Below are 27291 nucleotides of genomic sequence, written 5' to 3' on the forward strand. Positions count from 1 at the left end.
TAAATAGGACTGATTGTAAGAGCTCAATAAATACTATTGATCCATTGGGTAACAAAATACCAAACCCAGACCAGTCTTCTCCCAGCCAGGAGAAAATCCGGGAAGAGATATTAAACTCCCACTCTGGGGGGTGAAAAGGCAGGCGGCTGCAGTCCAGCCTTTGGTCTCAGTGTCGCCCTGCCTAGGGGCAGGGGCCGAGGAACTTAAATCCTGGTGATCACCGTGGAGCTGCTTCAATCAATCAATCAATCAATCAATCGTATTTATTGAGCGCTTACTGTGTGCAGAGCACTGGACTAAGCGCTTGGGAAGTACAAGTTGGCAACATATAGAGACGGTCCCTACCCAACAGTGGGCTCACAGTCTAGAAGGGGGAGACAGTGAACAAAACATATTAACAAAATAAAATAAATAGAATAGATATGTATAAGTAAATAGAGTAATAAATAAATAAACGGTGCTCCAGACACCAAGGATCCTCCTCTTACGACAGAGCCCTGGAACTATATGGATCTTGTTTAATTCCACACTAGGAATCACACATAATCGAAACACTGCAAGTTCTTTATTGCTTTGTTACTGGCAAAACGCTGTTTCCCTTCCTGACTGTGGTAATATAGGCACCTCGATGAATGGAAAGTTTATTTTTGCTCTCACGCATTTGAGAAAATTAGCTTGTTTTTATGATTGCATCAATAACTTAGCCAAAAATAATGATTTTTGCCCCCCTGAAGCCTGTCTAAATCTTCAGCAAACTTGTCAGCCGAAGCACAAAGACATTCATTCACTCATTCAATCGTATTTATTGAGCGCTTACTGTGTGCAGAGCACTGCACTAAGCGCTTGGGAAGTACAAGTCGGCAACACACAGAGACGGTCCCTACCCAACAGTGGGCTCACAGTCTAGAAGGGAAGACATCTAAAGACATCTATCCCCTGATGGAAGCTGTGAACGTAAAGATCCTGAGACAAGTGCTGGAATAAAGAAAGAAAAGTGATAAAGGAGCAGGGGAAATTAAAAGTAATAAAGCCCCACCTGCTTTTCCATAATCCTCTCCAATCCCTTTTTACCATTCTACCACGTAAAGTGCTGGAGCTTATTGCTTGGGAGTGACAAAGGAAGACACATTCTTTAATTATGCTCATTCTGCGTGAGAGTCGTTTCGAAAATGAAGAACCTTTGAGAGATCGCCCTCAGCAGCAACAGAAGAAAAATAAAAGGGGCTACAATGACGAGCAATCAACCCCACATCTGGACTGCCAAGATATACGTGTGTTGTGTGTGCGTTTCGCTATCCTTCATGTTAAAAGTAGGATCCTAAACGGGTATATGTGTGGCTGAAATAGATCGGTGTGAGACCAAACACTCTGCAATGTGTGCACGTAGACATACAGCCTGACTGCATTAATGTGTTTGTCCTATTCAAGGCTTGTCTCTGTTTCTGAACCTGTCTCAGTTTACTCATCCCTCCCCCAAACCACTCACGTACATATCCTTCTACTCTATCATTTCCTCTATCATTTATTTTAATGGCTGCTTTCCCCACTGACACCATGAAGGCAGTGATCTAGACTGTGAGCCTGCTGTTGGGTGGGGACCGTCTCTATATGTTGCCAACTTGTACTTCCCAAGCGCTTAGTACAGTGCTCTGCACACAGTAAGCGCTCAATAAATACGATTGAACGAATGAATGAATCACGTCTACCTGCTTCTACCGTACTCTCCCAAGAGCTTCGTACAATAATAATAATGGTATTTGTTAAGCGCTTACTATGTGCAAAGCACTGTTCTAAGCACTAAGATCAGGTTGTCCCACGGGGGGGGCTCACACTCTTAATCCCCATTTTACAGATGAGAGAACTGAGGCTCAGAGAAGTTAAGTGACTTGCCCAAAGTCACACAGCTGACAATTGGCAGAGTTAGGATTTGAACCCATGACCTCTGACTCCAAAGCCCGAGCTCTTTCTACTGAGCCACGCTGCTTCTCAACACTCCTATCACTCCAGCCGCTCCTTCTCAGTCTCTTTCACAGGCTCCTCCTCAGCCTAACTTGTGGAAGTCCCCCAAAGGTTCAGTTCTGGGTCCCCTTCTGTTCTCCATCTACCCCGCACTCCCTTGGAGAACTCATTCGCTCCCACGGCTTCATTCATTCATTCATTCAAATGTATTTATTGAGCGCTTACTGTGTGCAGAGCACTGTACTAAGCGCTTGGGAAGTCCAAGTTGGCAACATACAGAGACGGTCCCTACCCAACAGCGGGCTCACAGTCTAGAAGGGGGAGACAGACGACCAAACAAAACATATTAACCAAATGAAATAAATAGAAAAACGGTTTCAAAAGACACAGGCATCATTAGTGTAAAACCCAAAGAGAAAAAAAGACTACCCTAACATGTAAATACCTTTTGATTACATATACTGTGAATTATGTATTTATACCAATGTCTGTCTCCCCCTCTAAACTGTAAGTTAGCTCGTTAGTGGCAAGGGACATTTCCACCAACTCTGTTATATCGCGTTCTTCCAAGCGCTTACTACAGCGCTCTGCTCATAGTAACAGCTCCATAAATATCACTGATTGACATTTGTATTTCTTAAATAAATGCCTATGTATTAAATTCATTTCACCAGGGTTGCTAAATCTAGGGCAACAAAACCAAAATTCTCCAAGTAATTCAGGTATTTGTAGCCAGTGAAACCTAGACCTACCCTTGCCAAATCAATCAATCAATCAATCATATTTATTGAGCGCTTACTGTGTGCAGAGCACTGTACTAAGCGCTTGGGAAGTACAAGTTGGCAACATATAGAGACGGTCCCTACCCAACAGTGGGCTCACAGTCTAAAAGCCAAAAAGAAGTCTTGCTTATTTTCACTTCTAAAGAACATTCACTCCCATCACCCAAGAGAGCACAACTACCACCTCTATGTGGATGATTCCTAAATCTCCATCTCCAGCTCCAACCTCTCTTCCCTATTTACCCTCCCTTCTGAATCACCAATCCACTTGGGCCTTACCCCGTGAAGCCTCTGATACTCACCCCACCCCCAGCCCCACGGCACTCGAATACTTATTCTTATATTCTGCCACTTCCCCTATCCATAATTTATTTCAGTAACGGTCTCCCCTACTAGACTGTATGCTCCTTGAGGTCCGGGACATGTCTACCAACTCTACTATATACTATTCATCCAAATACTTAGTACAGTGCTCTGCACATCGTAAGCACTCAATAAACACCACTGACTGATTAATCCTCTCCCCACAGTAAATACTTGAAATACCATTCATTGATTGACCATCTCGATTTCTGCAGAGTCTTTGTTCACAAAGAGCGAACACTCCTCTGTCTGCTGATCCCCAAGACGGTTCTGTCTGCCTGCAGGGTAGCGTTGTCTGAGACAAGGCTTGACTCCGTCTTTAAACTGTTCTTTCTCTATTACTAGGTGGTGTGGACCACCTTTTGGTTTAGGAGGTACCTGTGTGTCCCCCGTTCTCCTCACATGTCCTCCTTTCGCCTGCAATACTTGTTATTCTTTGAAGAAGAGCCCGGAGCTGTTTTCAGTTTTACCTCTTTCCTTCATAGGCTGCCTGACACCTCTGTGCACTAGGACGATAATCATAATGACATTATCTCATATTTTCAGGCACCTGTATCAGGAGCCACTCGACAAATAAAACAGACTTTACTGCACCACGTTCTTCACTCAGTCCTATGGAGTAGCGTTATACAAAGAAAATAACTAAAGGCTAAACAACCTGCCCCAAGTCCACAGTCACAAAACGGGATAAGAACCCAGGTTTCCCCATGTCTGTTCAGGGTTCTAGCGACACTAAAACCTCTTCAGCTATCATGGCCAGCTTCTTTAAGCTGAACATGTCTACATATATTTACCTTCCCTCTTTGTTTGATTAGTGCAGGTCAATCACCTAGACTTCTGTCAATGACCTTTTACAGAGAGAGGCACCATATTAAAATAAGGTCTGACGGCTGCGTCAGGCAACGTCCGAAGGTTTTATGCCGGTTTATGCTAAGGTCCCCAGTAACTGATGGCGGGAGAGCACCGGCCCAGAAGAGTTTGAGGGAGGACCAGTGTAAAAGCCGGCTGTGGCTTTCCCATCTCTTTTCTAAATTCCCTGGGACAGCATTCTCCAAATCTACTGCTGCTGTTCACGGAGTGGTAGAGCAGATGTGGATTGGTTGGGTATGTGCACATAATAGACAATATCTTTTACGCATTAAGACATTAGGTACTGTTTTCCTAGGAACCCTGGTAAGGGCTATAGCTGGTGACTATCGTGGCTCAGTGGAAAGAGCCCGGGCTTTGGAGTCAGAGGTCAGGGGTTCAAATCCCGGCTCCGCCAATTGGCAGCTGTGTGACTTTGGGCAAGTCACTTCACTTCTCTGGGCCTCGGTTCCCTCATCTGTGAAATGGGGGTGAAGACTGTGAGCCCCACGTGGGACAACCTGATCACCTTGTAACCCCCCAGCGCTTAGAACAGTGCTTTGCACATAGTAAGCGCTTAAAAAATACCATCATTATTATTATTACACAAGATCAACTTCAAAATTTTCAAAGCAGTGAGGGTAGGTCTTAAATTTACATTCTCCGACTCCCTGATGATTGACAGAATAGGTAAATCAGGCCTTAATTCACTGTAAAAGTAATAACAAGGGACATTTCCACCAACTCTGTTACATCGCATTCTTCCAAGCGCTTATTACAGCGCTCTGCTCATAGTAACTGCTCCATAAATATCACTGATTGACATTTGTATTTCTTAAATAAATGCCTATGTATTAGGTACTTATTAGGCGCCTACTATGTGCCAAGTACTGTACTAAGCACTGGGATAGATACACAGTAATGGGGTTGCACGCAGTCTCCGTCCTCTAAGGAGCTCACGGTCTAAGTAGGAGGAATAACAGGCATCTTAGCCCCATTTTACATAAAAAGGCACTGAGGCACAGAGGTGGTTAGCGGTTTTCAAAGCAGGCACATAGCAGAGCCAGGATAAGAAGTCCTGTCCTCTGACTCCCCAGCACGTGCTCTTTCACCTAGGTCTCGCTGCTTCTCACAGTAGTCTAAAATGAAAATGAAGAGACTAAACTTTAAAGGATGGCCCCAAAGTCATATTCTTGATTGCAGTCCACATACTGGTCCTACCTGCAGCAGTTGACTCCCAGTTTTCAGCTGTGAAGCAGCACTGGCCGAGGCTGTGTTTCATTGTATCCTCAAAACTTTTCCTCTGTCCTCCTTGCTTTCAGTTTCCCTTCTTCTGTACAACCTATAGCAGCTTTTTAGGTATCCTGCCGTCATCCACGGTCCTCATGGCCATTTTTCCAACATCAGATCACGTTCTATTCTATTTCTATTTATTTTATTTTGTTAATACGTTTTGCTTTGTTCTCTGTCTCCCCCTTCTAGACTGTGAGCCCACTGTTGGGTAGGGGCCGCCTCTACATGTTCCCAACTTGTACTTCCCAAGCGCTTAGTACAGTGCTCTGCACACAGTAAGCGCTCAATAAATACGACTGAATGAATCAATATTTACCTAGTCTGATTGTCTGTGCTCTTTCCTGGAGCTCAGAAACAAGGGCTTTCATCCGTTCATAGTTTTCCTAGGAGAGAAAATTAAAAGGAACATATTAGACTTTTCCTTTCACTAAAATGACCAGAGTGATGCCGTGATACAGATGAACTGGGGGAGGAGAGCAATATTCTTGCTCTGTATCCTTATTCACTTTGCACTAACTCCTCAGTAGACGAATGAAACTCTGGGCACAATTCCCATCTCCCAAAGTTTCCTATAGAATGAATTTTTTAATTTCTTGGGAAATTCAAAACATCCACCCCATTGGCACAGGTAATTATAAAACAACCAATAATCAAATCGTCTGCCTGGTTATTTTTAAAAAAACAATCAATTGGCAATCACTGCAACGTTTTGCCTAGAGAAAGAGAGGAGCTTAAGAAAAAAGTAGAAACTAATTTTCTGGGATGAAGAAATAATGGCAATGGACCCCTAGAAGTCTCTGGTGCTAGAATGCTGTAACTCATCTGATGCCTGGCACTCAGTCAGTCAATAGTGTGCATTGAGCAAGGCCTACTAGAAAGAGCAGGGCCCTGGGAGTTACAGGACCTGGGTTCTAATTCTGCTCTGCTACATGGTTGCCGTGTGCCCTTGAACAAGTCACTTAACTTCTCTGAGCCTCGGCTTCCTCAACTGTGAAATGGGGATTCAATATCTGTTTTCCCTCCTACTTAAACCGTGAGCCCTATGTGGGACAGGTACTGCATCCAACGTGATTAACTTACATCTACTCCAGTGCTTAGAACCGCGCTTGACACTTTGGTAAGTCTTAATGTAAATAATAATGATAATAATTTATAAAGTGCCTGCTGAGCAGGGAATACTGCAGTAAACGTTAGGGAAAGTGCAAATGGGGCAGATGGCATGCTCTCGGCCCTCAAGGGGCTTGCAACTTAAATTATAATAATTTACAAAGAAGGAGACGAAGAAGAGGAGACAGGAGATATGTAGAAAATCAAGTACAAGACTTTCATTCATTCATTTAATCGTATTTATGGAGCGCTTACTGTGTGCAGAGCACTGTACTAAGTGCTTGGAAAGTACAATTCAGCAACAAATAGACACAATCCCTACCCAACAATGGGCTCACAGTCTAGAATGGAAAAGGCGGGTCCTCTGACTCATAGGCCCAAGCTCATTCCACTAAACCATATTGCTTCTCTAACTCCTTTGTGGGCTGTGCCCAAAGGGGCCGCCCACTTGCCCCACCACAGCAGCAAAAATGACGCAGTGATGTTTATAAATAATTTTAGTCTGTCTCCTCGATTAGATGACAAGCTCCTTGAGGAAAGGAAACATGTATCTTGCTTCTCTCTAGCTTTTAGTACACTGCTTTACATTTGAACATCGCTAACGGATTGACGTGCCAATTAAAACCAAAATGCAAAAAATAACACAAAATTTCACTCATTTGACTGTGAGGAGGAGAGTTGGCTGGGAAATCTTTTGTACTGAGAAGCAGGCTGGCTTAGTGGAAAGAGCGTGGGCTTGGGAGCCAGAGGTCGTGGGTTCTAATCCTAGCTCCGCCACCTGTCAGCTGTGTGACTTTGGGCAAGTCACTTAGCTTCTCTGTGCCTGTTACCTCATCTGGAAAATGGGGATTAAGACTGTGAGCCCCACATGGGACAACCTGATGACCTTATATCTACCCCAGCGCTTAGAACAGTGCTTGGCACATAGTAAGCACTTAACAAATACCACCATTATTATTTTATTATTATTACTAACTACTTAAATGATTTAATTGGTGTGCCCAACTCTAAAGACAAACCGTATTAGAAGGATTTTTAAAATAATTTTTCAAGCCACATAAACTCTGGATTTCAGCAGGGTAAGTAAAGAGAATTAGTTTAATATTATTGTTTGGCTGGAAATCACCTTTTCCTCCTTTTCCAGAGTAGAGACAAACTGGGGGAGGAGGGGAGAGGAAGGGAGGGGATTTTTCTCTGCAATCTCTGGAGACAGTCCCTATGACGCAAACTTTCTCCCACTCACTCCTCATTGATCTACGCAAAGGCAAAGAAATAGGACAGGGTTTCATTACAGGACTCTCAAATATTTGCAATTCTTCTTCAATTATAGTTTTTTATTATCACAGCTCAAGAGAATCGTTTCCCTTGCCTCACTCCATCCAATTCTGGTACAAAGAAAAGCACTTTATCAATCAACCGATATCTGTTGAGTGCTTATTGTGTGCAGCGTACTATACTAGGTAGTTAAATAGAAAGATAAGTAAGCCCCATTAGCAAAGACCTTCAGGAGGGCAGTTTAACCTGTTCATCTGAACCCAGTCCCATGTTGCAACCACCGCTCAGTCCTCTGCATGCTCACAACAGCTGCTCTCTACTCAATCGTATTTCTGCTGCTTTCCACTCCTATCGGTTACCAGGCACGCTTGGGTCATGTAAACTTCATGTAAACCGGGGTCTTCCTCTCTCCCAGTGGCAGTGGCAGAACCTGGGCCCAGCAAAATTTAGCAATGACCCAAAACTTGGGATAATAAAACTCGGATGGAATGCAATTAATCACCTTGAGAGTCCACTCTGTGAAAACCTTTGCCATTTCAACCACACAAATTCCAAGGTTTTCAAGTCAATACAACCTTTTGTGGGCATTTAACTACCTTTCGCCAGAATTGATTACTTTAGACATGAGCTGGGAGCAAGCTATCATTTCTTTAGATAGGCAGAAATTGGCAAAGAGGTGTTTTGACTTGTTCCATGGCACAGCCAAAGACAGAACTCAAGTGGGCTGATTCCTAGTTCAATACTTAAATAGTTAAATAGTCTCAACATGTCAAAGACTGAACTCCTTGTCTTCCCTCCCAAACCTTGCCCTCTCCCTGACTTTCCCATCTCTGTTGACGGCACTACCATCCTTCCCGTCTCACGAGCCCGCAATCTTGGTGTCATCCTCGACTCCGCTCTCTCATTCACCCCTCACATCCAAGCCGTCACCAAAACCTGCCGGTCTCAGCTCCGCGACACTGCCAAGATCCGCCCTTTCCTCTCCATCCCAACCACTACCCTGGTCATTCAAGCTCTCATCCTATCCCGTCTGGACTACTGCATCAGCCTTCTCTCTGATCTCCCATCCTCGTGTCTCTCTCCACTTCAATCCATACTTCATGCTGCTGCCCGGATTATCTTTGTCCAGAAACGCTCTGGGCATGTTACTCCCTTCCTCAAAAATCTGCCTCCCTGGCCTGACCATCTGCCTCTGCCTCCCTGGCCCTGACCGTCTTCCCCTGCCCCTGCGTCTCTGGCCCTGACAGTCTGGCCCTGTCCCTCTGCCCCCCGGGCCTGGACCCCCTGCCTCTGCCCCTGCCTCCCTGGCCCTGACCGTCTTCCCCTGCCCCTCTGCCTCCCTGGCCCTGACCATCTGCCCCTGCCCCTCTGCCGCCCTGGCCCTGACCATCTGCCCCTGCCTCCCTGGCACTGACCGTCTTCCCCTGCCCCTGCCTCTCTGGAACTGACAATCTGCCTCTGCCCCGGCCTCTGCCTCCCTGGCCCTGACCGTCTTCCCTTGCCTCTGCCTCCCTGGCCCTGACTGTCTGCCCCTGGCCCTGACTGTCTGCCCCTGCCCCTGCCTCCCTGGTCTTGACTGTCTTCCCCTGCCCGTCTGCCTCCCTGGCCCTGACCGTCTGCCTCTGCCCCCCTGGCCCTGATGGTCTGCTTCTGCCTCCCTGGCCTTGACCATCTGCCCCTGCCCCTCTGCGGCCCTGGCCCTGACCGCCTGCCCCTGCCCCTGCCTCCCTGGCCCTGACCGTCTGCCCCTGCCTCCTTGGCTTTGACCGTCTTCCCCTGCCTCTGCCTCCCTGGCCCTGACCGTCTGCGTGTGCCCCTCTGCCCCCCGGCCCTGACCGTCTGCCACTGCCTCCCTGGCCCTGACTATCTGCCCTTGCCCTTCTGCCACCCTGGCCCTGTCCATCTGCCCCTGCCCTTGCCTCCCTGGCCCTGTCCGTCTGCCCCTGCCTCTGCCTCCCTGGCCCTGACAGCATACCTCTGCCCCTGCCTCCCTGGCCCTGACAGCATACCTCTGCCCCCCGGCCCTCATCATCTTTCCCTGCCTCTGCCTCCCTGGCCTTGACCGTCTGCCCCTGCCTCCCTGGCCTTGACCGTCTGCCCCTGCCTCTGCCTCCCTGGCCTTAACCGTCTGACCCTGCCTCTACCTCCCTGGCGCAGACCATCTGCCCCTGCCCCTCTGCCCCCCTGGCCATGACCGTCTGCCACTGCCTCCCTGGCCTTGCCCATCTGCCCTTGCCCCTCTGCCGCCCTGGCCCTGACCGTCTGCCCCTGCCTCCCAGGCCCTGAGCGTCTTCCCCAGCCTCTGCCTCCCTGTCCCTGATCATCTTCCCCTGTCCCTGCCTCTGTGGCCCTGACAGTCTGCCCCTGTCCCTCTGCCCCCCTGGCCCTGACCGCCTGCATCTGCCCCTGCCTCCCTGGCCCTGACCGTCTTCCCTTGCCTCTGCCTCCCTGGCACTGACCGTCTGCCCCTGCCCCTCTGCCTCCCTGGCCCTGACCGTCTGCGCGTGCCCCTCTGCCGCCCTGGCCCTGACCATCTGCCCCTGGCTCACTGGCCCTGACCGTCTGCCCGTGCCCCTGCCTCCCTGGCCCTGACCGTCTGCCCCTGCCTCTGTCTCCTGGCCCTGACAGTCTGCCCCTGCCTCTGCCTCCCTGGCCCTGACAGTCTGCACCTGCCCGTCTGCCTCCCTGGCCCTGACCGTCTGCCCCTGCCCGTCTGCCTCCCTGGCCCTGACCTTCTGCCCCTGCCCCTCTGCCGCCTTGGCCCTGTCCGCCTATCTCTACCCCCCGGCCCTCACCATCTGCCCCTGCCTCTGACTCCCTGGCCCTGACCGTCTGCCCCTTCCTCTGCTTCCCCGGCCTTGACCGTCTACCCCTGCCTCTACCTCCCTGATGCTGACCATCTGCCCCTGCCCCTCTGCCCCCCTGGCCCTGACTGTCTGCCCCTGCCCCTCTGCCGCCCTGGCGCTGACCGTCTGCCCCTGTCTCCCTGGCCCTGAACGTCTTCCCCTGCCCCTGCCTCCCTGGCCCTGACCGTCTTCCCCTGTCCCTGCCTCTCTGGCCCTGACAGTCTGCCCCTGTCCCTCTGCCCCCCTGGCCCTGACCGCCTGCCCCTGCCCCTGCCTCCCTGGCCCTGACAGTCTTCCCTTGCCTCTGCCTCCCTGGCACTGACCGTCTGCCCCTGCCCCTCTGCCTTCCTGGCCCTGACCGTCTGCCCGTGCCCCTGCCTCCCTGGCCCTGACCGTCTGCCTCTGCCCCCCTGGCCCTGACGGTCTGCCCCTGCCTCTGCCTCCCTGGCCCTGACCATCTGCCCCTGCCCATCTGCCTCCCTGGCCCTGCCCATCTGCCCCTGCCCGTCTGCCTCCCTGGCCCTAACCGTCTGCCCCTTCCTCTACCTCCCTGGCCTTGACCGTCTGCCCCCGCCTCTGCCTCCCTGGCCTTGACCATCTGCCCCTGCCTCTGCCTCCCTGGCCTTGACCGTCTGCCCCTGCCTCTGCCTCCCTGGCCTTGACCATCTGCCTCTGCCCCCCTGGCCCTGACGGTCTGCCCCTGCCTCTGCCTCCCTGGCCATGACCGTCTTCCCCTGCCCCTGCCTCTCTGGTCCTAACAGTCTGCCCCTGTCCCTCTGCCCCCCTGGCCCTGACTGCTTGCTTCTGCCCCTGCCTCCCTGGCCCTGACTGTCTTCCCTTGCCTCTGCCTCCCTAGCCCTGACCGTCTTCTCCTGTCCCTGCCTCTCTGGCCCTGACCGTCAGCCCTTGTCCCTCTGCCCCCCTGGCCCTGACCGCCTGCCTCTGTCCCTGCCTCCCTGGCCTTGACCGTCTTCCCCTGCCTCAGCCCCCCTGGCCCTGACTGTCTGCCCCTGCACCTCTGCCGCCCTGGCCCTGACCGTCTGCCCCTGCCCCTTCCTCCCTGGCCATGACCGACTGCCCCTGCCCCTGCCTCCCTGGCCTTGACCGTCTTTCCCTTCCTCTGCCACCCTGGCCCTGACCATCTGCCCATGCCCCTCTGCCGCCCTGGTCCTGACCGTCTGCCCCTAACCCTGCCTCCCTGGACCTGACCGTCTGCCCCTAAGCCTGCCTCCCTGGCCCTGACCGTCTGGCCCTGCCCCTGCCTCCCTGGCCCTGACGGTCTGCCCTTGCCCCCCTGCCACCCTGGCCGTGACCATCTTTGCCTGCCCCTGCCTCCCTGGCCCTGACCGTCTGCCCCTGCCCCTCTGCCACCCTGGCCCTGACCGTCTGTCCCTGCCTCTGCCCCCCTGGCCCTGACCGTCTGCCCCTGCCCCTGCCTCCCTGGCCCTAACCGTCTGCCCCTGCCTCTGCCCCCCTGGCCCTGACCGCCTTCCCCTTCCTCTGCCTCCCTGGCCCTGACCATCTACCCCTGCCCCTGCCTCCCTGTCCCTGACCATCTGCTTCTGCCTCCCTGGCCCTGACCGTTTGCCCCTGCCTCCCTGGCCCTGACTGACTGCCCCTGCTCCTGCCTCCCTGGGCCTGATCGTCTGCCCCTGCCACTGCCTCACTGGCCCTGACCATCTGCCTCTGCCCCCCTGGCCCTGACCATCTGCCCCTGCCTCTGCCTCCCTGGCCCTGACCGTCTGCCCCTGCCTCTGCCTCCCTGGCCTTGACCGTCTGCCCCTGCCTCTGACTCCCTGGCCCTGACCGTCTGCCCATGCCTCCCTGGCCCTGACTGTCTGCCCCTACCCCTGCCCCTCTGCCGCCCTGGCCCTGTCTGCCCCTGCCTCCCTGGCCTTGACCGTCTTCCCCTGCCCCGCCTCTCTGTCCCTGACAGTCTGTCCCTGTCCCTCTGCCCCCCTGGCCCTGACCGCCGGCCTCTGCCCCTGCCTCCCTGGCCCTGACCGTCTGCCCCTGCCCCTCTGACTCCCTGGCCCTGACCGTCTTTCCCTACCCCTGCCTCCCTGGCCCTGTCTTCCCCTGCCTTCTTCCTCCCTGGCCCTAACCGCCTGCCCCTGCCCCTGCCTCCCTGGCCTTGACCGTCTTCCCCTTCCTCTGCCTCCCTGGCCTTGACCATCTTCCCCTGCCCCTCTGACTCCCTGGCCCTGACCGTCTTACCCTACCCCTGCCTCCCTGGCCCTGACTGTCTTCCCCTGCCTTCTTCCTCCCTGGCCCTAACCGTCTGCCCCTGCCCCTGCCTCCCTGGCCTTGACCGTCGTCCCCTTCCTCTGCCTCCCTGGCCTTGACCATCTTCCCCTTCCTCTGCCTCCCTGGCCTTGACCATCTTCCCCTTCCTCTGCCTCCCTGGCCCTGACCGTCTGCCCGTGCCCCTCTGCCACCCTGGACCTGACCGTCTGCCCCTACCCGTGCCTCCCTGGACCTGACCGTCTGCCCCTACCCGTGCCTCCCTGGACCTGACCGTCTGCCCCATCCCTGCCTCTCTGGACCTGACCGTCTACCCCTACCCCTGCCTCCCTGGACCTGACCGTCTTCCCTTGCCTCTGCCTCCCTGGCACTGACCATCTGCCCCTTTCCCTCTGCCTCCCTGGCCCTGACCCTCTGTGCGTGCCCCTCTGCCGCCCTGGCCCTGACCGTCTGCCCCTGGCTCACTGGCCCTGACCGTCTGCCCCTGCCCCTGCCCCCCTGGCCCTGACCGTCTGCCTCTGCCCCCCTGGCCCTGACGGTCTGCCCCTGCCTCTGCCTCCCTGGCCCTGACCGTCTGCCCCTGCCCGTCTGCCTCCCTGGCCCTGACCGTCTGCCCCTGCCCCTCTGCCGCCCTGGCCCTGACCGTCTGCCTCTGCCCCCCGGCCCTGACCATCTGCCCCTGCCTCTGCCTCCCTGGCCCTGACCGTCTGCCCTTGCCTCTGCCTCCCTGGCCTTGACCGTCTGCCCCTGCCCCTCTGCCTCCCTGGCCCTGACCGTCTTTCCCTGCCCCTGCCTCCCTGGACCTGACCGTCTTCCCCTGCCTTCTTCCTCCCTGGCCCTGACCGTCTGCCCCTGCCCCTGCCTCCCTGTCCTTGACCGTCTTCCCCTTCCTCTGCCTCCCTGGCCTTGATCGTCTTCCCCTTCCTCTGCCTCCCTGGCCCTGACCGTCTGCCCGTGCCCCTCTGCCGCCCTGAACCTGACCGTCTGCCCCTACCCGTGCCTCCCTGGACCTGACCCTCTGCCCCTACCCATGCCTCCCTCGACCTGACCGTCTGCCCCTACCCCTGCCTCCCTGGACCTGACCGTCTGCCCCTACCCCTGCCTCCCTGGCCCTGACCGTCTTCCCTTGCTTCTGCCTCCCTGGCCCTGACCGTCTGCCCCTTCCCCTCTGCCTCCCTGGCCCTGACAGTCTTCCCTTGCCTCTGCCTCCCTGGCATTGACCATCAGCCCCTTCCCCTCTGCCTCCCTGGCCCTGACCCTCTGCGCGTGCCCCTCTGCCGCCCTGGCCCTGACCGTCTGTCCCTGGCTCACTGGCCCTGACCGTCTGCCCCTGCCCCTGCCTCCCTGGCCCTGACCTTCTGCCTCTGCCCCCTGGCCCTGACCGTCTGCCCCTGTCTCTGCCTCCCTGGCCCTGCCCATCTGCCCCTGCCCGTCTGCCTCCCTGGCCCTGACCGTCTGCCCCTGCCCCAGCCTAGCTGGCCCTGACCGTCTGCCTCTGCTCCCCTGGCCCTGACCATCTGCCCCTGCCTCTGCCTCCCTGGCCTTGACCGTCTGCCCCTGCCCCTGCCTCCCTGGCCCTGACCGTCTTCCCCTGCCCCTGCCTCCCTGGCCTTGAACGTCGGCCCCTGCCTCTGCCTCCCTGGCCCTGACCATCTGCCCCCGCCCCTCTGCCGCCCTGGCCCTGACCATCTGCCCCTGCCCCTCTGCCGTCCTGGCCCTGACCATCTGCCCCTGCCTCCCTGGCACTGACCGTCTTCCCCTGCCCCTGCCTCTCTGGGGCTGACCATCTGCCTCTGCCCCTGCCGCCCTGGCCCTGACCATCTGCCCCTGCCTCCCTGGCCCTGACCGTCATCCCCTGCCTCTGCCTCCCTGACCCTGACCATCTTCCCCTGCCCCTGCCTCTCTGGCCCTGACCGTATGCCCCTGTCCCTCTGCCCCCCTGGCCCTGACCGCCTGCCTCTGTCCCTGCCTCCCTGGCCTTGACCGTCTTCCCCTGCCTCAGCCCCCCTGGCCCTGACTCTCTGCCCCTGCCCCTCTGCCGCCCTGGCCCTGACCATCTTTCCCTGCCCCTGCCTCCCTGACCCTGACCGCCGTCCCCTGCCTTCTTCCTCCCTGGCCCTGACCGCCTGCCTCTGTCCCTGCCCCCCTGGCCTTGACCGTCTTCCCCTTCCTCTGCCTCCCTGGCCCTGACCGTCTGCTCCTGCCCCTCTGCCTCCCTGTCCCTGACAGTCTGCCCCTGTCCCTCTGCCCCCCCTGGCCCTGACCGCCGGCCTCTGCCCCTGCCTCCCTGGCTCTGACCGTCTGCCCCCGCCCCTCTGCCGCCCTGGCCCTGACCGTCTGCCCCTGCCCCTCTGCCTCCCTGGCCCTGACCGTCTTTCCCTGTCCCTGCCTCCCTGGTCTTGACCGTCTGCCCCTGCCCCTCTGCCTACCTGGCCCTGACCATCTTCCCCTGCCCCTGCCTCCCTGTCCTTGACCGTCTTCCCCTTCCTCTGCCTCCCTGGCCTTGACCGTCTTCCCCTTCCTCTGCCTCCCTGGCCCTGACCGTCTGCCCGTGCCCCTCTGCCGCCCTGGACCTGACCGTCTGCCCCTACCTGTGCCACCCTGGACTTGACCCTCTGCCCCGACCCATGCCTCTCTCGACCTGACCGTCTGCCCCTACCCCTGCCTCCCTGGACCTGACCGTCTACACCTACCCCTGCCTCCCTGGCCCTGACCGTCTGCACCTGCCCCTGCCTCCCTGGCCCTGATCTTCTGCCCCTGCCTCTGCCTCCCTGGACCTGACCATCTGCCCCTGCCCCTCTGCCGCCCTGGCCCTGACCGTCTGCCCCTGCCTCCCTCGCCCTGACCGTCTTCCCCTGCCCCTGCCTCTCTGCCCCGTCCCTCTGCCCCCCTGGCCCTGACCACCTGCCTCTGCCCCTGCCTCCCTGGCCCTGACTGTCTTCCTCTGCCTTCCTGGCCCTGACCGTCTGCCCCTGCCCCTCTGCCTCCGTGGCCCTGACCGTCTGCCCCTGCCCCTCTGCTGCCCTGGCCCTGACCGTCTTCCCCTGCCCCTGCCTCCCTGTCCCTGCTGTCTTCCCCTGCCACTTCCTCCCTGGCCCGGACCGTCTGCCCTTGCCCCTTCCTCCCTGGCCTTGACCGTCTTTCCCTTCCTCTGCCTCCCTGGCCCTGACCTTTTGCCCGTGCCCCTCTGCTGCCCTGGCCCTGACTGTCTGCCCATGCCCCTCTGCCTCCCTGGACCTGACGGTCTGCCCCTACCCATGCCTCCCTGGACCTGACCGTCTGCCCCACCCATGCCTCCCTGGACCTGACCGTCTGCCCCTACCCCTCCCTCCCTGGACCTGAGCGCCTGCCCCTACCCCTGCCTCCCTGGACCTGACCGTCTGCCCCTTCCCCTGCCTCCCTCCCCCTGCCCGTCTTCCCCTGCCCCTGCCTCCCAGGCCCTGACTGTCTGCCCCTGCCCCTCTGCCGCCCTGGCCCTGTCTTCCCCTGCCACTGCCTCCCTGGCCCTGACGGTCTGCCCCTCGCCCTCTGCCACCCTGGGCCTGACCGTCTTCCCCTGCCCCTGCCTCCCCCTCCGACCGTCTGCCCCTGCCCTTCTGCCTCCCTGGTCCTGTCTGCCCCTGCCCCTGCCTCCCTGGCCCTGACCGTCTGCCCCTGCCCCTGCCTCCCTGGCCCTGACCGTCTGCCTCTGCCCCCCTGGCCCTTACCGTCTTCCCCTTCCTCTGCCTCCCTGGCCCTGACCGTCTGCCCCTTCTTCTGCCTCTCTGGCCCTGACCATCTGCCCCTGTCCCTTTGCCCCCCTGGCCCTGACCGCCGGCCTCTGCCTCTGCCTCTCTGCCCCTGACCGTCTGCCCCTGTCCCTCTGCTGCCCTGGCCCTGACCATCTGCCCCTGCCCCTCTGCCTCCCTGGCCCTGACCGTCTGCCCCTGCCCCTCTGCCACCATGGCCCTGACCGTCTTTCCCTGCCCCTGCCTCCCTGGCCCTGACCGTCTTCCCCTGCCTTCTTCCTCCCTGGCCCTGACCGTCTTCCCCTGCCTTCTTCCTCCCTGGCCCTGACCGTCTGCCCTTGTCTCGTCCTCCCTGGCCTTGACCGTCTTTCCCTTCCTCTGCCTCCCTGGCCCTGACCGTCTGCCCCTGCCTCTGCCTCCCTGGCCGTGACCATCTTCCCCTGCCCCTGCCCCCCTTGCCCTGACCGTCTCCCCGTGCCCCTCTGCCGCCCTGGCCCTGACCCTCTGCCCATGCCCCTCTGCCGCCCTGGACCTGACCGTCTGCCCCTACCCCTGCCTCCCTGGACCTGACGGTCTGCCCCTACCCTTGCCTCCCTGGACCTGACGGTCTGCCCCTGCCTCTGCCTCCCTGGCCCTGACCGTCTGCCCCTGCCCGTCTGCCTCCCTGGCCCTGACCGTCTGCCCCTGCCCCTCTGCGGCCCTGACCCTGACCATCTTCCCCTGCCACTGCCTCCCTGGCCCTGACGGTCTGCCCCTCCCCCTCTGCCACCCTGGGCCTGACGGTCTTACCCTGCCTCCCCCAACCATCTGCCCCTGCCCCTCTGCCGGCCTGGCCCTGACCGTCTGCCCCTGCCTCTGCCTCCCTGGTCCTGACTGTCTACCCCTGCCTCCCTGACCGTCTGCCCCTGCCTCTGCCTCCCTGGCCCTGTCTTCTCCTGCCTCTGCCTCCCTGGCCCTGACCCTCTTCCCCTGCCTCTCTGGCCCTCACAGTCTGCCCCTGCCCCTCTGCCTCCATGGCCCTGACCGTCTTCCTCTGCCACTGCCTCCCCTGGCCCTGACGGTCTGCCCCTCCCCCTCTGCCACCCTGGGCCTGACCATCTTCCCCTGCCCCTGCCTCCCCCCCGACCGTCTGCCCCTGCCCCTCTGCCTCCCTGGCCCTGACTGTCTGCCCCTGCCTCCCTGGCCCTGACCGTCTGCCCTGCCCCTGCCTCCCTGGCCATGACCTTCTGACCCTGCCCCTGCAGCCCTGGCCCTGACCGTCTGCCCCTACCTCTGCCTCCGTGGCCCTGACCATCTTCCCCTGCCTCTCTGGTCCTGACAGTCTGCCCCTGTCCCTCTGCCCCCCGGCCCTGACCGTCTGCGCCTACCCCTCTACCTCCCTGGCCCTGACAGTCTGCTCCTGTCCCTCTGCCCCCTTGGCCCTGACCGCCTGCCCCTGCCTCCCTGGCCCTGACCGTCTTCCCGTGCCCCTGCCTCCCTGGCCCTGACCGTCTTCCCCTGCCTCTGCCTCCCTGGCCCTGACCGTCTTCTCCTGCCTCTGCCTCCCTGGCCCTGACCCTCTTCCCCTGCCTCTCTGGCCCTCACAGTCTGCCCCTGTCCCTCTGCCCTCCTGGCCCTGACCGTCTTCCCCTTCCTCTGCCTCCCTGGCCCTGACCGTCTTCCCCTGCCTCTGCCTCCCTGGCCCTGACCATCAGCCCGTCTGCCTCCCTGGCCCTGACCATCTTCCCCTGTCCCTCTGCCCCCCTGGCCCTGACCGCCTGCCTCTGCCCCTGCCCCCCCGGCCCTGACCGTCTGTCCCTGCCCCTCTGCCCCCCTGGCCCTGACCGTCTGCCCCTGCCTCTGCCTCCCTGGCCCTGACCGTCTGCCCCTGCCTCTGCCTCCCTGGACCTGACCGTCTGCCCCTGCCCCTGCCTCCCTGGCCCTGACCGTCTTCCCCTGCCTCTGCCTCCGTGGCCCTGACCATCTGCCCGTGCCCCTCTGCCACCCTGGCCCTGACCGTCTGCCCCTGTCCATCCTCGTGTCTCTCCTCACTTCAATCCATACTCCATGCTGCTGCCCGGATTGCCTTTGTCCAGAAACGCTCTGGGCATATTACTCCCCTCCTCAAAAACCTCCAGTGGCTACCAACCAATCTGCGCATCAGGCAGAAACTCCTCACCCTGGGCTTCAAGGCTGTCCATCACCTCGCCCCCTCCTACCTCACCTCCCTTCTCTCCTTCTCCAGCCCAGCCCGCACCCTCCGCTCCTCCACCGCTGATCTCCTCACCGTACCTCGCTCTCGCCTGTCCCGCCATCGACCCCCAGCCCACGTCCTCCCCCGGGCCTGGAATGACCTCCTTCCCTCTGCCCATCCGCCAAGCTAGCTCTCTTCCTCCCTTCAAGGCCCTGCTGAGAGCTCACCTCCTCCAGGAGGCCTTCCCAGACTGAGCCCCTTCCTTCCTCTCCCCCTCCATCCCCCCATCTTACTTCCCTCCCTTCCCCACAGCACCTGTATATATGTATATATGTTTGTACATATTTTTTTTACTCTATTTATTTATTTATTTAATTTATTTGTACATATCTATTCTATTTATTTTATTTTGTTAGTATGTTTGGTTTTGTTCTCTGTCTCCCCCTTTTAGACTGTGAGCCCACTGTTGGGTAGGGACTGTCTCTATATGTTGCCAATTTGTACTTCCCAAGCGCTTAGTACAGTGCTCTGCACAGAGTAAGCGCTCAATAAATATGATTGATGATGATGATGAATGCTTGTCTCTCTTGCCTGCGTCCTTTTTCATGTCCTAGACCGTGAGCCCGTTGTTGGGTAGGGACCGTCTCTATATGTTGCCAACTTGTACTTCCCAAGCGCTTAGTACAGTGCTCTGCACACAGTAAGTGCTCAATAAATACAACTGAATGAATGAATGAATGAATGCCCTATCAGTCGATCAATACTGTTTATTGTCTCTTACTGTGTGCAGAGCACTGCACTAAGCCCTTGAAAGAGGACACAAATAAGGCGGTAGATACATTCCCTGCCCACAACTAGCTTAAGCCCTATTAATGCTTCTTTGTGTTTGCACACAATATATCTGTTTTAGGGGGAAATGCCTCAGAACCAGGTGCCATCTTCACTTTATTTCTCTTGTCATGAACACAGGGTCGACCGTTCGATATTTGTGGACGGCGGCGCGCCTTACGCTACTGTGTCTTTCAAGTTCAGTTTTGCCATTTAGCCAAAATCTTTTAACTTCTCATTCAGACCTCGTTCCCAGTTCCGCCACCTGGATGTTCGAAATTGGGACTGCTTAATAATAATAACAATAATGATGGCATTTATTAAGCACTTACCATGTGCAAAGCACTGTTCTAGGCGTCGGGGAGGTTACAAGGAGATCGGGTTGCCCCACGTGGGGCTCACAGTCTTAATCCCCATTTTCCAGATGAGGGAACTGAGGCCCAGAGAAGTGAAGTGACTTGCCCAAAGTCACACAGCTGACAATTGGCAGAGCCGGGATTTGGACCCATGACCCCTGACTCCAAAGCCCACGCTCTTTCCACTGAGCCACGCTGCTTCTCTAGATTGTACAGATTTATTATTCTATTTATTTTACTTGTATGTATCTACTACTCTGTTTAGTTAATGACGTGCATTTAGCTTTAATTCTGTTTGTTCTGACGACTTGACACCTGTCCACATGTTTTGTTTTGTTGTCTGTCCCCCCCTTCTAGACTGTGAGCCCGTTGTTGGGTAGGGACCATCTGTATATGTTGCCGACTTGTACTCCCCAAGCGCTTAGTACAGTGCTCTGCACACAGTAAGCACTCAATAAATACGATTGAATGAATTCGGGCTGCTTAGATTTGTGGGCCCAGGCAAGTCCTGCAAGGAAGGGCGCACATGGCTCCATGTCTGGAGCTTGGGAGAGAAGGAGAAGCAGCACGGTTTAGTGGCTACACCCCGGGCCCGGGAGTCAGAAGGTCCTGGGTTCTAATCCCTGCTCCGCCACCTGTCTGCAGGCTGGCTGACTTTGGGCAACCCACTTCACTGGGCCTCAGTTACCTCATCTGTAAAATGGGGGTGAAGAGCGTGAGCCCCACGTGGGACGGGGACTGTATTTGCCTGTATCCTCCCCAGCGCTTAGTATGGGCCCTGGAACATAGTGAGCTCTTTACAAAAACCATAATTACTGTTATTACTAGAAGGATCCCAGTAAGAGCGAGGCTGCTGGAGGGTGCAGATGGGCCTCTGGGGTTGGAGGAGCTGCTTTCTACATGGTGGCCAACAAGGCCCAGTGCAGTAGGCTGAGCAGGGGGAGAGAGGTCATCGGCTCTCAGCTCCCCGGGGACAAGGGGACAATTTCATCCCTCAGCTCCCTCGGGAATGGGGTTAGAGTTCATCCCTCGGCTCCGTCGGGGCCAGGCTCCGTCGGGGCCAAGGCTCGTCCCTTGGTTCCCTCCGAAGCCGGGGAAGGGTTCGCTCCTCCGCTCCTTTGGGGCGAGGGAAGAGCTCGCCTCTCAGCTCCCTCGAGGGCAGGGGAAGAGTCCGTCCTTCGGCTCCCTTGGGGAAAGGGGAAGAGTTCACCCTTCAGCTCCCTCAGAGGCAGGGAAGAATTGTCCCCTCAGCTCCCTCGGGGACAGGGGACGAGTTCAGCCCTCAGCTTCCTCAGGGGACAAGGGAAGAGTTCATCCCTCAGCTTCCTCGGGGAAAGGGGAAGAGTTCACCCCTCAGCTCCCTCTGGGGCGAGGAAGAGCTTACCCTTCGGCTCCCGCAGGGACAGGGGAAGAGTTGTCCCCTCAGCTCCCTCGAGGGCAGGGAAGAGTTGTCCCCTCGGCTCCCTCGGGAACAGGGGAAGAATTCAGCCCTCAGCTTCCTCGGGGACAAGGGAAGAGTTCATCCCTCAGCTTCCTCGGGGAAAGGGGAAGAGTTCACCCCTCAGCTCCCTCTGGGGTGAGGAAGAGCTCACCCCTCGGCTCCCTCGGGGACAGGGGAAGAGTTGTCCCCTCAACTCCCTCAGGGACAGGGGAAGAGTTGTCCCCTCAGCTCCCTCGGGGACAGGGGAAGAGTTGTCCCCTCAGCTCCCTCAGGGACAGGAGAAGAGTTCATCCCTCGGGGAAAGGGGAAGAGTTCATCCCTCAGCTGCCTCGGGGAAAGGGGAAGAGTTCAGCCCTCAGCTCCCTTGGGGAAAGGGGAAGAGTTCACCCCTCAGCTCCCTCGGGGAGAGGGGAAGAGTTGTCCCCTCAGCTCCCTTGGGGACAGGGAAAGAGTTCAGCCCTCAGCTCCCTCGGGGACAGGGCAAGAATTGTCCCCTCAGCTCCCTCAGGGACAGGGGAAGAGGTCATCCCTCAGCTCCCTCGGGGACAGGGGAAGAGTTCATCCCTCAGCTCCCTCGGGGACAGGGGAAGAATTGTCCCCTCAGCTCCCTTGGGGACAGGGGAAGAGTTCATCCCTCAGCTCCCTCAGGGACAGGGGAAGAGTTCATCCCTCAGCTCCTTTGGGGAAAGGGGAAGAGTTCATCCCTCAGCTCCCTCGGGGAAAGGTGAAGAGTTCATCCCTCAGCTCCCTCAGGGACAAGGGAAGAGTTGTCCCCTCAGCTCCCTCGGGGACAGGGGAAGAGTTCATCCCTCAGCTCCCTCAGGGACAGGGGAAGAATTGTCCCCTCAGCTCCCTTGGGGACAGGGGAAGAGTTGTTCCCTCAGCTCCCTCGGGGACAGGAGAAGAGTTCATCCCTCAGCTCCCTCAGGGGCAGGGGAAGAATTCATCCATCAGCTCCCTCAAGGGCAGGGGAAGAGCTCGCCCCTCAGCTCCATCAGGGATGAGGGAAGAATTGTCCCCTCAGCTCCATCGGGGATAGGGGAAGAGCTCTTGTCTCCGCTCCCTCAGAGACAGAGTTAGAAGTCACCCCTCAGCTCCCTCTGGAGCGACAGAAGAGTTCACCCCTCAGCTCTCCCTGGGAAGAGGAAGAGTCACCCCTCAGCTTCCTCGAGGGCAGAGGAATAATTAATAATAATAATAATAATGGGACTGTTAGCGCTTACAATGTGCCAAGCCCTGTTCAAAGCACTGGGGTAGATACAAGGTGATCAGGTTGTCCCACATGGGGCTCAGTCTTCATCCCTATTTTCCAGATGAGGGAATTGAGGCACAGAGAAGTTAAGTGACTTGCCCAAAGTCACACAGCAGACAAGCGGCGGAGCTGGGACTAGAACCCATGACCTCTGACCCGGGCTCTTGCCCCCGAGCCACACTGCTTCTCAAGAGCTCGTCTCTCGGCTTCCTCGGGGGCAGGGTTAGAGTTCATCCCTCAGCTCCCTCGAGGACAGGGAAGGATGAAGCGGGGTGGCTTAGTGGCAAGAGCCTGGGCGTCGGAGGTCGTGGGTTCAAATCCCGGCTCCACCACTTAGCTGTGTGACTTTGGGCAAGTCGCTTCACTTCTCTGGGCCTCAGTTCCCTCATCTGTAAAATGGGGATGAAGACTGTGAGCTCCACGTGGGACCACCTGATGACCCTGGATTTCCCCTAGTGCTTAGAACAGTGCTCGGCACATAGTAAGCGCTTAACAAATACCAACATTATTATTATTATTATTATTTTTGTTAAAATGGGGATGAAGACTGTGAGCCCCACATGGGACCGCCTGATGACCTTGGATCTCCCCCAGCGCTTAGAACAGTGCTGGGAAAAGCAGCGTGGCTCAGTGGAGAGAGCCCGGGCTTTGGAGTCAGAGGTCATGGGTTCAAATCCCAGCTCCACCAATTGTCAGCTGTGTGACTTTGGGCAAGTCACTTGGCTTCTCTGGGCCTCAGTTACCTCATCTGTAAAATGGGGGGTGAAGACTGGGAGCCCCATGGGGGACAACCTGATCACCTTGCAACCTCCCCAGCGCTTAGAACAGTGCTTTGCACATAATAAGCGCTTAACAAACACCATCATTATTATTATTATTATCATTCAAATCCCAGCTCTGCCACTTATCATCTGTATGACTCTGGGCAAGTCACTTCACTTCTCTGGGCCACAGTTCCCTCATCTGTAAAATGGGGATGAAGACTGCGAGTCCCATGTGGGACAACCTGATCACCCTGTATCCTCCCCAGCGCTTAGAACAGTGCTTGGCACATAGTAAGAGCTTAACAAATGGCATCATTATTATTATTATTCAAATCCCGGCTCTGCCAGTTGTCAGCTGTGTGACTTTGGGCAAGTCGCTTTACTTCTTTGTGCCTCAGTTCCCTCATCTGTAAAATGGGGATGAAGATTGTGAGCCCCATGTGGGACAACCTGATCACCTTGTATCCTCCCAGCGCTTAAAACAGTGCTTGGCACATAGTAAGTGCTTAACAAATGCCATCACTATCATTATTATTATTATTATTATTATTACTCAAATCCTGGCTCCACCACTTGTCAGCTGTGTGACTCTGGGCAAGTCGCTTCACTGGGCTGCATTTCCCTCATCTGTAAAGTGGGGATGAAGACTGTGAGCCCCACAGGGGACAACCTGATCACCTTGTATTGTCCCCAGCGCTTAGAACAGTGCTTGGCACATAGTAAGCGCTTAATAAATGCCATCATTATTATTATTATTACTCTCTGGGCCTCAGTTCCCTCATCTGTAAAGTGAGGATGAAGACTGTGGGCCCCACGGGGGACAACCTGATCACCTTGTATTGTCCCCAGCGCTTAGAACAGTGCTTGGCACATAGTAAGCGCTTAATAAATGCCATCATTATTATTATTATTACTCTCTGGGCCTCAGTTCCCTCATCTGTAAAGTGAGGATGAAGACTGTGGGCCCCACGGGGGACAACCTGATCACCTTGTATCGTCCCCAGCGCTTAGAACAGTGCTTGGCACAAAGTAAGCCCTTAATAAGTGCCATCATTATTATTATCATTACTCTCTGGGCCTCAGTTCCCTCATCTGTAAAGTGAGGATGAAGCCTGTGGACCCCACAGGGGACAACCTGGGGATCACCTTGTATCGTCCCCAGCGCTCAGAACAGTGCTTGGCACATAGTAAGTGCTTAACAAATGCCATCATTATTATTATTATTCTCTGGGCCTCAGTTCCCTCATCTGTAAAGTGAGGATGAAGCCTGTGGGCCCCACGGGGGACAACCTGGGGATCACCTTGCATCGTCCCCAGCGCTCACAACAGTCGTTGGCACATAGTGGCACTGTTACAATAACGGCTTGTGTTAAGTGCTTACTAAGTGCGAAGCACTGCTATAGTAATAATAATAACGATGGTAATGGCATGTATTAAGTGCTTACTATGTCCCTTCAAGGCCCTGCTGAGAGCTCACCACCTCCAGGAGCCTTCCCAGACTGAGCCCCTTCCTTCCTCTCCATCCCCCCCATCCTACCTCCTTCCCTTCCCCACAGCACCTGCATATAGGTATATATGTTTGTACATATTTATTACTCTATTTATTTTACTCGTACATATCTATTCTGTTTATTTTGTTGGTATGTTTGCTTTTGTTCTCCGTCTCCCCCTTTTAGACGGTGAGCCCACGGTTGGGTAGGGACTGGCTCTATGTGTTGCCAACTTGGACTTCCCAAGCGCTTAGTCCGGTGCTCTGCACGTAGTAAGCGCTCAATAAATACGACTGATGATGATGATAGTGAGCGGGTCAATGCCAACAGTAATTATGATGATGACGATGACGCTGATTGTTCCCCGGGGAGGGGGTGGGGGCGGTCCCGGCCTACCTGATAGAGGTGGGAGCCCGTGTCGAGTTGGGAGGCCACGGAGGCCACCGCATCTCCGTGATAGGCTGCGGGTCCCCGGATGGTGACCCCGCCCGTGACCCCGGCGGCCCGCACCCGCGCCCACACCAGGGGCCTCGCGGCACGCAGCATGGCGCAGGCGCGAGGGAGGGCGCGCGCGACACTCCGCTCCCTCTCCGGGGAGCCGGTCACGTGCCCTCGATTGCCGCCGCCGATTGGCCGGCGCCGCCCCCGGGCGCAGCCAATGGGAGCCGAGGGAGGGGCTGAGGGAGCCCCTCCCCTCCCCAGTAAAGGTCCCTGTAATAATAATAATATCATTATTATTATAATGATAATGCAGCATGATAATAATGATAGTGATAATATCATGATAATGATAATATCATTATTATTAATGATAATAATCATTTAGACTGTGAGCCCACTGTTGGGTAGGGACTGCCTCTATAGCATCATCAATCGTATTTATTGAGCGCCTACTGTGTGCAGAGCACTGGACTGAGCGCTTGGGAAGTCCAAGTTGGCAACATGGAGAGACGGTCCCTACCCAACAGTGGGCTCACAGTCTAGAAGGGGGAGACAGAGAACAAAGCCAAACATACTAACAAAATAAAATAGAATAGATATGTACAAGGAAAATAGAGTAATAAATATGTACAAACATATATACATATATACAGGTGCTGTGGGGAAGGGAAGGAGGTAAGATGGGGGGGATGGAGGGGGACGAGGGGGAGAGGAAGGAAGGGGCTCAGTCTGGGAAGGCCTCCTGGAGGTAAGATGGCGGGGGATGGAGAGGGGGACGAGGGGGAGAGGAGGGAAGGGGCTCAGTCTGGGAAGGCCTCCTGGAGGAGGTGAGCTCTCAGTAGGGCCTTGATAATAGGGCCTTAACAATAATAATAATGATAATGATAATAATAATAATGATGGCATTTATTAAGCGCTTACTCTGTGCAAAGCACTGTTCTAAGCGCTGGGGAGGTTACAAGGAGATCAGGTTGCCCCACAGGGGGCTTACAGTCTTAATCCTTAATCCTTACAGTCTTAACCTTTACAGAGAAGCAGCGGGGCTCAATGGAAAGAGCCCGGGTTTTGGCGTCAGAGGTCATGGGTTCAGATCCCGGCTCCGCCACTTGTCAACTGTGTGACTTTGGGCAAGTCACTTCACTTCTCTGGGCCTCAGTTCATCTGCAAAATGGGGATGAAGACTGTGAGCCCCACGCGGGACAACCCGATCACCTTGTAATAATAATATCATTATTATTAATGATAATAATCATTTAGACTGTGAGCCCACTGTTGGGTAGGGACTGTCTCTATATCATCATCAATCGTATTTATTGAGCGCTTACTGTGTGCAGAGCACTGGACTAAGCGCTTGGGAAGTCCAAGTTGGCAACATATAGAGACGGTCCCTACCCAACAGTGGGATCACAGTCTCAAAGGGGGAGACAGAGAACAAAGCCAAACATACTAACAAAATAAAATAAATAGAATAGATATGTACAAGTAAAATAGAGTAACACATATGTACAAACATATATACATATATACAGGTGCAGTGGGGAAGGGAAGGAGGTAAGATGGGGGGGTGGAGAGGGGGACGAGGGGGAGAGGAAGGAAGGGGCTCAGTCTGGGAAGGCCTCCCAGTATGTTGGCAAGTATGTTGCCAACTTGTACTTCCCAAGCTCTTACTACAGTGCTCTGCACACAGTAAGCGCTCAATAAATACGATTGATTGATTGATTAATCATGATGATGGCATTTGTTACATAAGTGCCAAAATAGCAAAAAACAATGTCAAAGACTGTATTTCATTAACTCAAGTAACACACGATAACAATAATAATGGTATTTGTTGCTTGAGTGTCAAGATGGAAAAAAGTAAAATGGTAATGATGGCTTTTATGGAGCGCTTACTCTGTGCCAAGCACTGCTCTAAGCCGTGGGGAAGTTACAAGGTGATCAGGTGGTCCCACAGGGGGCTCACAGTCTGAATCCCCATTTTACAGATGAGGGAACTGAGGCCCAGAGAAGGGAAGTGACTTGCCCCGAGTCACACAGCTGACAACTGGCAGAGCTGGGATTCGAACCCATGACCTCTGACTCCAAAGCCCGGGCTCCTTCCAC

At 55.9% G+C, this 27291-nt stretch overlaps 1 protein-coding gene across 1 annotated transcript in view; it reads right to left on the reverse strand.

The window, feature by feature from the left end:
• Nucleotides 1-25327, reverse strand: part of MCCC2 (methylcrotonoyl-CoA carboxylase 2) — a 78546-nt gene extending 53219 nt beyond the window's left edge. Inside the window, exons 1-2 of the mRNA XM_038765803.1 lie at nt 25144-25327; nt 5560-5626 (exon numbers count right to left, since the gene is read on the reverse strand). Coding sequence (XP_038621731.1) covers nt 5560-5626; nt 25144-25293 — 217 coding nt within the window. The 5' untranslated portion in view covers nt 25294-25327. The remainder of the gene's footprint in view (nt 1-5559; nt 5627-25143) is intronic.
• Between the last annotated feature and the right edge of the window lie 1964 nt (nt 25328-27291).

The sequence above is a fragment of the Tachyglossus aculeatus genome, chromosome 23, assembly GCF_015852505.1.
Source record: "Tachyglossus aculeatus isolate mTacAcu1 chromosome 23, mTacAcu1.pri, whole genome shotgun sequence".
Taxonomy (NCBI): domain Eukaryota; kingdom Metazoa; phylum Chordata; class Mammalia; order Monotremata; family Tachyglossidae; genus Tachyglossus; species Tachyglossus aculeatus.